The sequence below is a fragment of the Molothrus aeneus genome, chromosome 3, assembly GCF_037042795.1.
Source record: "Molothrus aeneus isolate 106 chromosome 3, BPBGC_Maene_1.0, whole genome shotgun sequence".
In the NCBI taxonomy this organism is placed as follows: Eukaryota; Metazoa; Chordata; class Aves; order Passeriformes; family Icteridae; genus Molothrus; species Molothrus aeneus.
Window position 1 is genome coordinate 109,356,546 of NC_089648.1, and position 12,293 is coordinate 109,368,838.

The following is a 12,293-nucleotide window of genomic DNA, read 5'->3' on the forward strand; positions in this document are numbered from 1 at the left end:
AGGGAGACAGTCACTGAGGAGAATCGCAGCAACACACCAACACTAAAAGTCATTTTCACATGAGGAACCCAGCTTTGCTGCAAGTGAAAGTCATCTTTTTACTGTCTGTGAAGTCAAACATGGCAAAAAAAGAAAGAACTTGGTACACAACTGTAGTGGTGTTCACAGGGGTCTTAGGATGAGGGAAGAGAAAAGAATGTTGACTCTACGTTTCATAAGGCTTGATTTATTATTTTATGATATATATCATACTAAAACTATATTAAAAGAATAGAAGTAGGGATTTCATCAGAAGGCTGGCTAAGAATAGAAAAAGAATGATAACAAAGGCTTGTGACTGACCAAGACAGTCTGGACAGCTGACTGTGATTGGCTATTAATTAGAAACAACCACACGAGACTAATTACAGATTCACCTGTTGCATTCCACAGCAGCAGATAACCAATGTTTACATTTTGTTCTTGAGGTCTCTCAGCTTCTCAGGAGTAGAAAATCCTAAGGAAAGGATTTTTCATAAAACATGTCTGTGACACACAACCCCAATTTCCTAGCTTGCCCAAATTTCTAGATGTCAAGCAGGCACCAAGCAAGAACACAAAAACCTGATTTCTAATATGTATATTTTGCTAATAGAGGCATTTTCTACCTTTTCAAACCTTCCTGAGACCAGCCTATGAGGTAGCCCTAATGTTGCAGTTCTGCTTACTTTGTTAAATAAGCAAATTGAAGCCTTCAATAGCTAAATTTAGACAGTGCCCCAGCTCTCCAGTGAGCTCTAGGAATCCACATTCAGTCAAAGATTTCACCAGTGTCTGACCAGAGTCCTTCCCTGTACTTCTTCACACTAGAAATGAACACTAAGCATCTATTATTTGCTTTTATGACCCGAAAACTGATCTATTATTTGGTTTTATGACTCTAAAACTGTTCTTTGGGGGCTGGAAGGATTGAGCCAGTCATGCACAGCATACCAGAAGCAAGCTCATGTCTTGGCTTTCAACCAGAAAATCATTTTAGATGGCTCCCAGAAGAGAATTTTAAGTAACCAGAAGACAGCAAGGAGTAAGACACAGCTGCATCTTGCCAGGAGTGAATCACAAAAACTTATTTTGGTGTGCATAGCAGCACAAAGTTTGGGTGGTTTCTAGAATATTTGTTCTCATGAGAACAAATTCTCACCTTTTTGAAGCCATCTGGAGTCATTCTGAGATAAGCAGGGTCTATACAAACCAGTGGAAAAGGGAAGAGAAACATCCATAAAATGCTACAATTAAACATACATTTTAAAATTGTTGATTTCATTTTAGATTTTTGATCCAAGCAAGGGGCTGGCTTTCTTTGAACTGGAGACTCAAACACTTGTGGCAGCAAAGCAAAGCATGCAAAATGGACAGAAAATTCATCTTGCCTAACTTCATTTTAGTGCATTTAGAGCAACAAATCCAGTTCCCTTATCACTTGGTGAGGACCATGACTCTAATTTCAGACCCTGTACTCTGTTGACATCAATGCCAGTGAGTGTCTCAACACCTCCAAAGCAGCAGGACTAAAGAGGGAGAGCAGAAATAAAATAGAGAGAGGGTGACCAGTGAAGGAAGAGATGAAACAAAATTGGTGGTTTGATACAGCTTGTGTTTGTGTTCATGTTTGTGTTCTCAGGATAAAATCAGAGGATTCCAGAAAGGCACTGGAGAGGAGAATAGTTTCTGCACATCAACCAACACACACATTTACTCTAGCAAAGGGAATGAAGAGATTTTTTATAGAATCATAGAATAACCTGGGTTGGAAGGGACTCGCAAGAGTTCAGCTCCTGGCCCTGCACAGAACAGGCCCAAGAACCCCACTGTGTGTCTCAGAGTGTGATCTGGACCCTTCTCCAGCATCATTGCCCTTCTCTGGACATGCTCCAGCTCCTCACCTTTGCAGGAAACACAGAAGAGTTTTATTCATCATGCATCACAAACTCATCCTTCATCTTCTACTCTCTTGATCTGATCTAAACAACAGAACTCCAAACCCTCAGCCAAACCTATTTATTTATTTTTTTTATTCTCTGCTTCTGTGCAAATTGTGATTTTCCTCTTCACATCTGCATCTGACACGTGATAGTGAGGACTGGAATGTTCTGGTCTTATGGCAGTAATGGGCTGATATTGGTGGACCAGTTATCACAGAATCACAGATTCACAGACTCATTAAGGCTGGAAAAGGCCTCCAAGACCATCGAGTCCAACCTGTGACCAACCCCACCTTGTCACCAGCCCAGAGCACTGAGTGCCACCTCCAGAGCTTCCTTGGACACATGCAGGGACGGGGACTCCACCACCTCCCTGGGCAGCCCCTGCCAATGCCTGACCACCCTTTCCATGCAGAAATTCTTCCTGACCTCCAACTTTATCTCCTCTTCAGTTCAATGTAAGTTCCCCCCAAAAGTGAAGAAAAGTAATATTTTTAAAAGTACAGGCTTTAGGGTTTTTTTCATACTTATTAGAAAATTGAAGATTAAACTAAATATATATTGAAGGTGGATCATAATTCTTAATGTAACCTTCAATTTTATAGAAATATATATGCATGTGTGTGTGTGTATAGATGTATATATGTGGGAGGAGATGTTTGTTTTGGTATTTGGACATGGAATTTCAGTCATGGTTAGGGTTTATCTTCACATATATATATATATATATATATATATATATATATATATGTATGTATGTATGTGTGTGTGTGTGTATGTATATATATATGAAATCTTTAATGACACAGGCCAGAGAAGCCCTAAAAATTACTGAAGTTCCATGTCCAAATACTAACACAAACATTTCCTTCCACAAAATCCATAAACCAAAACCAGGTAGGAGAGGAATAGGCATGAAGGGGTGTTATCCACATTCCACATTTCCAGAAGTGGAGCTGTGGTAGGCAGAGAGACTTAACTGGTTTCAAACAAATGAGAAGGAGACAGCATCAGCTTCTAGAATATTTCAGATACATATCCAACAACATTAATTGGAAATTCAATAATTATATCTGGAAAGGAACTCAGGACCTCATGTAGTCCAATTTCTTGATCAAAGGAGGGTCAGCTCTTACGTAAAATGGTTATCATAAGCTTTTCTCCAGATTTTATTGCAAATTCCTTAATAAATTTACTAAAATCCATTTTTCATGCAGTAATGTTGTATGATGAGTGGGGATTTAGATGTAACTCAAGTTGAAATGCAGGCTTAAGCTAAAATATCTAGGAGGCATCCATGGCAAATGGTTTGAGAAATTACCATTGATAAGTAGGAATTGCAACAGAAAAATAAAATGCAAGGTGATGCAGAAATGTAAAATATGATCCTTGCACAAAACACAAAGAGAGATGAGTGAAGAGATGAGCTCTTTGTGAGCTGTGGTTCTGGGTCTTTCAAGTTCTCTTCTGAATTAAGGTCCCTGTACATACTCTAGCTTGAAAGTCAGCATAAGTGCTTGTGTTTGTGTGTATGTGAAAATGGAAAAGAATTATCTTTTTCTTTCTAAAACTACATTTTTGTACTGCAGTCTGTGTGACAAGGAACAAATATGGGGTCCTGCACACACTGGATTGGCTGCCAGGGTCAAGGAGCTCTTATTGGAACACAAATATAAATCCCAATGTAGGCAGAGCCCAGCACCTCCAGAGAATTCAAACCCCTTTCCTTCCTCACGTACTTGGCAAGATGATGACATCTTCCCCAGGGCCTGGGATGCTGCCATTGGATCCGCCCCAGCCTTTTCCCACACCATTCCACGTCTCTGGGAGTGACCATTTCAAGACAGCACTAGAAGGAGCTACAAAACAGAACGCATAAAGACAGAATTATTATTTTCTGTAGCTGGAAGAATTGCCATTTCTTTGATAGTCAAGCATCTGTGACATTAACATCCTCCTTTTGTCACTGCTAACTGTTGTTTGTTATTTTCCATGTTTAAAGAAAACTGTTTGATTGAATTCCCAGGGCACGGGAATTTCCATACTTTCCCAAAGTATGAAAAATTTAAAATAATTGTTGATCAACTCTTACAAGCTTGCCAACACCCAGAAAAGCAATTTTCCCTTTCCAAGAGGTGACCAAGACGTGCCTTGGAAAAGCAGCTTAACCAAGACACATGGAAACTCCTGCTCCTTCTCCAAAATTTTCTTTTTCAGGTCAATCCAAAAGAAAAATCCTGAGACTTAGGAAAATATTGGAAGAAACTGAGCTCACAAAATGCAGCTGCTTGACTTGCACTTGTGTTTTAGAGAGCCAACTAGCCAGGCTCTATAAATGAATTGCCCCTAAATTTGCTGTCCCTAAGGAGAGGAAGGGAAGCCTTCAAGGGAAAATCCTGCACACCAAGTTTAGTAAATCCTAGACTAATGCAGGCAGGGCCTCCCTCTGGAGGCCTCTGCAAGCACCTACTTCTGTCCTTCCACTGTAAAGGGAATTCTGGTAATTTTTTCTTGAGGAGAGCTTCTTTGGGGATTGAAAATATGGGAGCAAGCACATGCCCAGGTTTTAGGGGCTAGACCCAGCTCAGTAATGTTGTAGTGTACAAAAAAACTCTGTTGTCAGCACAGGGAAACACAGAAATTAAACCTATGTCAAGTTCCTTAAGTTTGGGTCTGTCTCTCCAATCACTTGTCTGTTCTGGGAGAAACACCCTGCCAAAATGTCTCTAAACCCCTTTTCCACATAAGTGATTATTGTTAATATACAACATAGGAAGGCAGCTGATATGGCGCCTTAAGTTTTAGCTTTCACATTTTTCAGATTCTGTTCTGCCTTAGTGTGTGACTCTGAACTTCATATAAAGTGCCAGCAAGCTCTCCTCACAGTTCAGTCAGACAAAACAATCCTTTTCCAGCCTGAGAACCAAGGACACCATTGCAACTTCAGGCCCAAATCATGTAAACAACAGCAAATTGAGGAGAGCAGTCTGGGAGGATGGGACTTCATAACCTGGAGCTGCAATTTGACAATTAACCCCAATATGTAAATGGACAAAAACTTATACAAGTGGGAAAACTCATGACCAGTCATCCATTTTGGATCCATTTTGGGTCCATCTTGGGTCCATCTTGGATAGAGCCATGGCTGGGCTCTTGTGCTGCCCAAGGTGTATCCTTTGAAGACCTTTCAACAAATACCTACTTTATTCCTTTTACAATGTCTAGCCCCTGTTCCAGGTAGCCTCTCTAGGCAACAATACCCAAAAATATCAAAATTTGGAGGTGTCTCTTGTCTTTGGTATAATTTTCTGTCTGATTCAACACGAAACTGAGTAGTAATATCAGACTGTGGAGCACTAAAATACTCTGTAGTCTTACATTCTCCATGACCTTTCTGATCTGCTGTGGTATTTCCCAGGGAAAGTTTATAGTGTTTTATACTGTGGAATCACACATTTATCTTGAGCAATGGTAGACGGGGCTCAATGAAACACCTAAATGAATACCAAGAGCCTCTGTTGGTTTGATAGATGTACAAAATATTGAAGTGAAAAATAGCAATTTACTCCTGTAAAAGCCATAAAAAAGAAATGGTGTGACTCCCAGATCAATGTTTTCTGACACAGACTATCACATACCTGGGGTAGGTAAAGCCACTCTTTCCTTCTCTTTCAGTGTGACCTGAATTAAATCAGCTCCTGTGACTGAACACAGAGAATTTTAGGGAGTTACAGCAAGGCCTTTCAAATTAACACCAAAAAACATTAATAAATCAATTTCCACACATGAATTCCTGAAAACATTATACATTTCTTACAAAAAACATTTTCTTTAAGAGCAACTATACATGTTTTCTAAGCATTTTTTGTCCTTTTTTTTATGCATTGAGAAAGGATTAAACAAACACATTTTAATTTACAGATACGGAAGGTCTCAAGACAACTCATTAGAAACAGCTAAAAAGAAAACATTCAACAATCAGAAATTCTAAGCTGGAACTCGAATCTCATTTATCCCACTATAAATCCACAGCAGTTCCACTCACATAAGTGATATCACACCATTGAATGCATAATGTATTAACTGGCTCAAACAGCGAAATACAGCTTTTGTTTTGTAGTTTAGTTTTCATTTTTTTTTTTTTGCCCCCAAAATCTGGTATCTGAAAGAGATGCTTTAATTAGCCAGACGTTATAGACTGGAGACAGGGACCCTGTGTTCTCTGCTGTGAAAAGGGGTCAGCAGCAATTATCACAGTGGTAACCTTTGTGCCAGTGTATTGTCAGCAGGAGAAGGGCCAGAATAATGCAAATCAAAGAGGAGCAGGAGAAAGCTGCTTCAGACCCAGCTAAAATCCCACCTCCTCTTCATCTCCAGTGGCACATAAAGGCACTTCCTTTCAGTCACCAGACTGGAACAACTGTAGGTTAAAATAGAAACACTCTGACAAACAAATAAATCTCCTGTCCTCTGCCCAGCCCCTTATGGTGACCCTAAAGTGTTGTTGGAAGATTTTTGGGGGGTAGAAGTATTGTATCAATGAAGCCATTGTCAGAGCTTTCCTCAGTTCCAGAACATTCCTGGAACTTTCCTCTGTGTGCATCAACCCACCGATGGGATTTCATGCCATATTGTAATTTACTTATTTTATCTTTAAACAAGTCTCTGTACTTTTAAATTGTGAAACCCATCCTTCCCTAACACCCTCCTTTTCTCCCAGTGCAACTGAGCAAATTTAAAATAACTGAGGTTCATTAATTTTAAGTGTTCAATAAATTAGTATGAATAATCAAAAAACTTGATTCTTTCTGATAATTACTATTTGATGTCAGTTGAAAGCACTCGATTGAGTTAGCAGCATATGCTCCTATGCCAAATGAGGCTTCCATAATTAAATAGAAACTGATTCCATGAGGTTTTTCTCATGTCTGATTAATTAGTAATCAGGTGCCTCAGCCCTGTTCTTCAGTGACACCTTCTCTCCCAACGGTAGCTGGGATCTGATCCACGTATCAGTCAAATCAATCTGCCCCAAACCATCACACAGAGCTCACACTGAACAGCAGCATGCCTTGAGTGGCCACAAGGTGAACATTTGAGGGGAAAAACATGACATGAAACTGCTAATTTAAAGCCTCTGACACAGCTCTTGTGGCTTTCAGACAATACATCTGTGTGAACATTTATGGTTATGGTGTTTTTCCTTCTCACACAGGGCAAAACAGTTGCCAAAGCTGACAAAACAGTCTTAGGAAAAACAAGACAACCAAGCCTTGACAATATCCTTTTTCACCTCAATATATTTTGTGAGGTTTGTTGGGTTTGGTTTTTTGTCAGTTTTGTTGGTTTTTTTTTTTTTGCTTACTTTTGCAGGAACTAGAGTGAAATTATCTAATTAAGGATGTTTGTATTTTTCAGAGAAAAGCTGTTCTAATTAAATCCTGAGGGGACATAAAACTTGATCAATATGGTGCATAGACCTCCTAACAGGGTTCAATCCCCTTATATGGGGAAGAAAGGAACAATTAAGACTTAATTCAGTACAGAGCTTTATCACTGCCATATCCAGAGTCAGGGCAATAATAAAAGTTTCTCATATTTGAAGTGTCATCCCACCAGAGAGCCTGACAATTCAAACCATTATAAGTTATTTATACTCTTGACATGAGCATAAGAATCAGGGACAGAATTCTCCCTGATTCTCCCCAGAACTCTCCACATCCTTGTAACTTGTACAATTATTTACATCCATGGGGTGTAAAGTGCACCGGTTGTGAATCAGCAGTGTTTTGTTGCCTTTTCCCACAAATACTCCTAAAAACTGATCAGGAAATGTAGAGGCCTTGGGATTAATCAAGGCTACAGTGACACAGTCCTTCTGGTGGTTTTGTTTTGCTGCTGAGTACGTTATCACTGGGTTCTGCAGGACAGGAAGAGATACAGGCACTACAGATGAAGGACATCATTAGTAAACATTGAATTAAGGTGACTCTTGGCAAAATGTAGTTATAAGGCTCCAGGGTTTAGTTGTATAAAACCTTTATAAGGCTCATCAATTTTCTGCCTTATTACAGCTCCTCCTGGATGTTTGGGCTGTGGATCATAAATATAGGCCTTCTGGATGATACTGCTGGTAACTTTTCCTGGTTCAGGGCTCCTTGAGTGAACATGAAGGAGGAGCAACTCAGTCTTTTATCAGCTTTGCAGTGACTTGGAATTTTGCCTGTGGATATTAGGAAGGGCTGAAACTAGGATAAATGGCTCCAATAGCCTGACTTACAAATAACAAGCAGCTCCATGCTATTTAACATCAATTGGGCTAACATCCATCACTGGGAAATCAAAACTTTTTAGACAGCACAATCAACAACACAGTAAGACACACCTCTAGAAACTGGAGAACCTAGGAGAGGGTGTTTTGTCATCCCCTGTGAGAATCTTCTGCAGGAGATACCCAGAAGTGTGATATAATGAGGACAATGTGTTAGGGAGAAGAGGTGAAAGAACCCATTTTATATACATATAACTGAATAGATACAATTATATATATATATATATAAGATATATAGATATAAATATAGATATACATATATATATATACACATATACACATACACATATATATGTATATAAGTCTTGGGTTGATGGACACAGATTCTTGCTTACAGCAGATTGTCATTTGTGTAAAATTCCTCCTGCAGACATCACATAATCAAAAAATCAACCCTGACAGGATTATAAGGGCATTTCATCATCTTTTTTCTGCAACTGCTGCACTCTCTGGTTTCTCTGCTTCCATGCCGGAAGGACAGGAGCTCACCCAACAGGAGAAGGTTGTTTTTTCTCTTTTTGTCTATTTCAAAAATTGAGCAACTGAGGGAATGGGGTGGGGGGGTCTCAGCCTGGAGAAAAAGAGTCACAGGGAGGATCCTATTGCTCTCTGCAACTGCCTGGAGTGAGGTCATAGCCAGGTGGGTGTTGGTCTCTTCTCCTAGGTAGTGAGCAAGAGGACAAGAGTAAATGGCCTCAAACTGTAATTAGGGGAGGTTCAGGTTGGGCATCGGGAAGAATTTATTTTTTGGAAGGGTGGTTAAGCACTGCTACAGACTGCCTGGGGAGTTTGTAGAGTCACCACACCTGGAACTGTTAAAAAAATTCCTGGATGTGGTCCTCAGTGCTCTGGTCTGGGTGACAAGGTGGGGATAGGTGCCAGGCTGAACCTGGTGGCCTTGAAGGTCTTTTCCAACATAAATTATTTTATGTTTCTATGATTACAAGGGGCACCTCTTTGAAAAGAACTGACTTTCATTTCATGGAGGTCACTGAGCAGCCCACATCTGGTCAACTGGCCCTCTGAAACAACTGGTATGGGTGAGTTTTATCTGGCTGGAAGACAAGATTCATCCCTGTACAATCAGTTCTCTGTAAAGAATTAACTCCATTCTTCATGCCTTTCACCTAGGATTCTCCTTTACCCCCAAGCAATAGGGCTGCAGAAAATATCTGTGTTTATTTATTTTCTGTATTTTCATATTAGAAACAAACATTCTTTAGAGTGTTTTTCCTCCTATACAAAGCAATTACAGAAACCCACAGAGCCTAATGGAAGTGAGATCATTCTTTAGGAATCTAGAAAAGACAAAAAGTATAATCAAATTATTTTTTTAGGAACTATGGAAATTGTAAATCTGCTTCTGACACAGCAGTAATGTGAGGTTCAGCCTTAGGCCCTCTTAACAACTCACACATGAGCAGCCTGAGCAAAGTCAGCAGGATGACCCATCTGCATAAAAGTTGTGTCTACTGAAAAATGTATTTGGGATAAATAAAAAGTTTGATAATCCTTTCTGTGATGTTTCCAATAATGTTTCTGTCCAGCACTTCAAATTTTAGGGAAAAAAAAAAGCCAAGAGAAATCTGGAGGTGAAGGAAGCCAACACTTTGTTTCAATCCAAAAGAAAACTGTTTAAACATTTCAAAAGTGAACTGAAAGGAAACAACATCTCTTTGGTTTTTAGCCAGTTCCAGTATTGCCCAGAGACCTTAACCAAGGAGCAGTACCACGCTGTGGCACCATATGCTGAAATTTGTAACAGACTTAAAAAGCTCATAATGTTATTATTGCAATTTACAAAGGCTATTTCTCCTAAAAAATATCCCAGATGTCCACGTGGGATGTTTCTTTCCACCACTCTTGCTATAATAAGTGTTGTTTTGGGGTTTTTTTTGCTTCAGCCTGGTCATATGTTTCACTCCCCTGAAATGTGGTTGAGCCACAGCCCATGAGTGTTTCACAGTCACATCACAATTGCAGGCCCACAGTGACCTTTGAGGATCACTTCTCTTAGCACATAGGGTGCCCCAGAGAAAATCAGGGTGGTGCTATGAACCATGTCAAAGCAAAGCTGGTGATGTAGAAATGACTGGCATGGGATGCTTCAAGCTCCCTAAGCCTCCCCTTCACCCAGAACCCAGAAGGGACATGGGGTTACCTGTCCTTCAATGCAGATTCCTTTAAAATGGTTTGAAAAGGGGATTTTTAAAGTGGCTTGGAAGCTGGTTAACAGTTTCATGTATGTAGGTAGCAGTGACTATCTTTGTTAATAGGATCATTGCCCATACAACAGAAACATTTTCCATTACAATTATTTCTCCCCATTCAGCACCCCCTGTATTCTCCTCCAAGCCTAATTTACAAGACTCCACACATCAGTGCAACTTAACTCCTTTAATCCCCTCCATAAGGTCTATTTTCTTGCCTTTTGTGCTAGACAGACCCTTTTTTTTTTCTTCTCCCAAAGATAAACAAACACTTGCATGATGCCAGGCGGGACTGAAGAGGGGATGGGGAAAGCCTGAGCCCAAAGCAGACTTCTGGCCAGGGTGGCTTCATTCGGCTGCCTGCTTCGTTTGAATAACAATATCTTCTCAGTCACGGCGTTTTCCTTCCCCTTCTCCCCATTTTCTCCCCCATGCAGGCCCGAGTAAAAGGGCTGTGTGAATCCAGGAGCCTGCCCATTAATGAGCTGGCATCTGATCCGCATTTACCGGCGTTAATTTTCGGATGTAATGCACCCCTGCCACTTCACCACAGTTTGCCCTAAAAGGCTTTCTGAGGGGCACAAAAGCAGAGGGTCAAAAGTGAGTTGACCCCGGCCAGAATGTACAATTATTGCAAAGAGGTGGTACACCAGCAGCTGTCGAAACCCCACCGAAGCGCTTCCAAAAGTCGGAGGATGACTAATTCGCCCGCCGACTTTGGGCAGGAAGAATTATGGCCCTCCCGAGCAGCTGCAATAATTGTCTTGCCATTGTCCCCCTGCCACCCCCTACAAGTGCCCATTGTGGCCATGGAGTAAAGTGATTTTATGCTCGGGCTGATGCTGTTTGCGCCCAGCTGCCCGAGCGCTGACACACGAGCCTGCAGAGGGGGGAACCGCGTCTGCTAGACGGGGCTGCGACATACCAGACCTTTTACATAAGTCAAACAGGAACAAATGACTCTTTATCAGCCCCTTCTCCCTTTGAAGTGGTGGCTGCTTATGGGCCCTTACAGCTTTTCCTCCTTAGCCCGAGCAAACATCCTCCTTTTGATATGCTACATGCTCATTATCTCTGCCCCATTTAATGATTTTTGATTGAAGGGTGGCAGCGCAGTTGCCAAGAGGGTAGTTAAAGAGGCTCCACGCAGTCAGGACAACAAGAAAGGCTTTCCTTGTGCAGCAGCCTAAATTTGGAGTTTCTTAACAGTGTGTTCTTGTTCTTAGCAGCAGATAAGGGCTGAGCGTGAAATTCTTAATTAAGCAGTAAATAGAGAGTGGGGTGTCAGCAGATGCAGCCTGTAGCCATGGAGACCAAGTCTGATGAAGGAGGGAGCTGAGGCTCAACGCCGGCCCCGGGCTTGGGCATGACTGACAGCTGAAGAATCCGACAAAGCTTGTAAACGGGATTAATTAGTTGGCTAATTATTTCATATAGTTAAATGTAAATAAAATATTAGAAAAGAAAAAAATTCTGAAAGAGCCAACTTGCAGATTTAGGCAGGAAGATGGCAGGAAGGCCAGACCTTCCAGCCTTGTCCTCTCTGGGTGGGTGGGTAGGTGGACTGTTGGGGTTTTAAGGCCAGAAGGGACCATTGTGGCAGCTTTCTCTGACCTCCTATGGAGCATGAGTCTCGCCTCATGAGGTTTCTAATAGCTTCTCGCAGAGCTGGAGCATATTTCCCTGAAAAGACAGCCAAGCATTTTCTAAGGACCCTGAGTGATGGAAAGTCCACCACATGCCCTGAATCTGCTCTGCTGGCTAATTATCCTCACCCTCTCAGCCTGCACA

At 41.1% G+C, this 12,293-nt stretch overlaps 1 protein-coding gene across 1 annotated transcript in view; it reads right to left on the reverse strand.

Moving 5' to 3' along the window:
* The window catches only part of PKHD1 (PKHD1 ciliary IPT domain containing fibrocystin/polyductin), a 235,758-nt gene that overhangs the window by 89,543 nt on the left and 133,922 nt on the right, over positions 1-12,293 (reverse strand). The window contains exons 49-50 of the mRNA XM_066545943.1: positions 5,600-5,665; positions 3,701-3,820 (exon numbers count right to left, since the gene is read on the reverse strand). Coding sequence (XP_066402040.1) covers positions 3,701-3,820; positions 5,600-5,665 — 186 coding nt within the window. The remainder of the gene's footprint in view (positions 1-3,700; positions 3,821-5,599; positions 5,666-12,293) is intronic.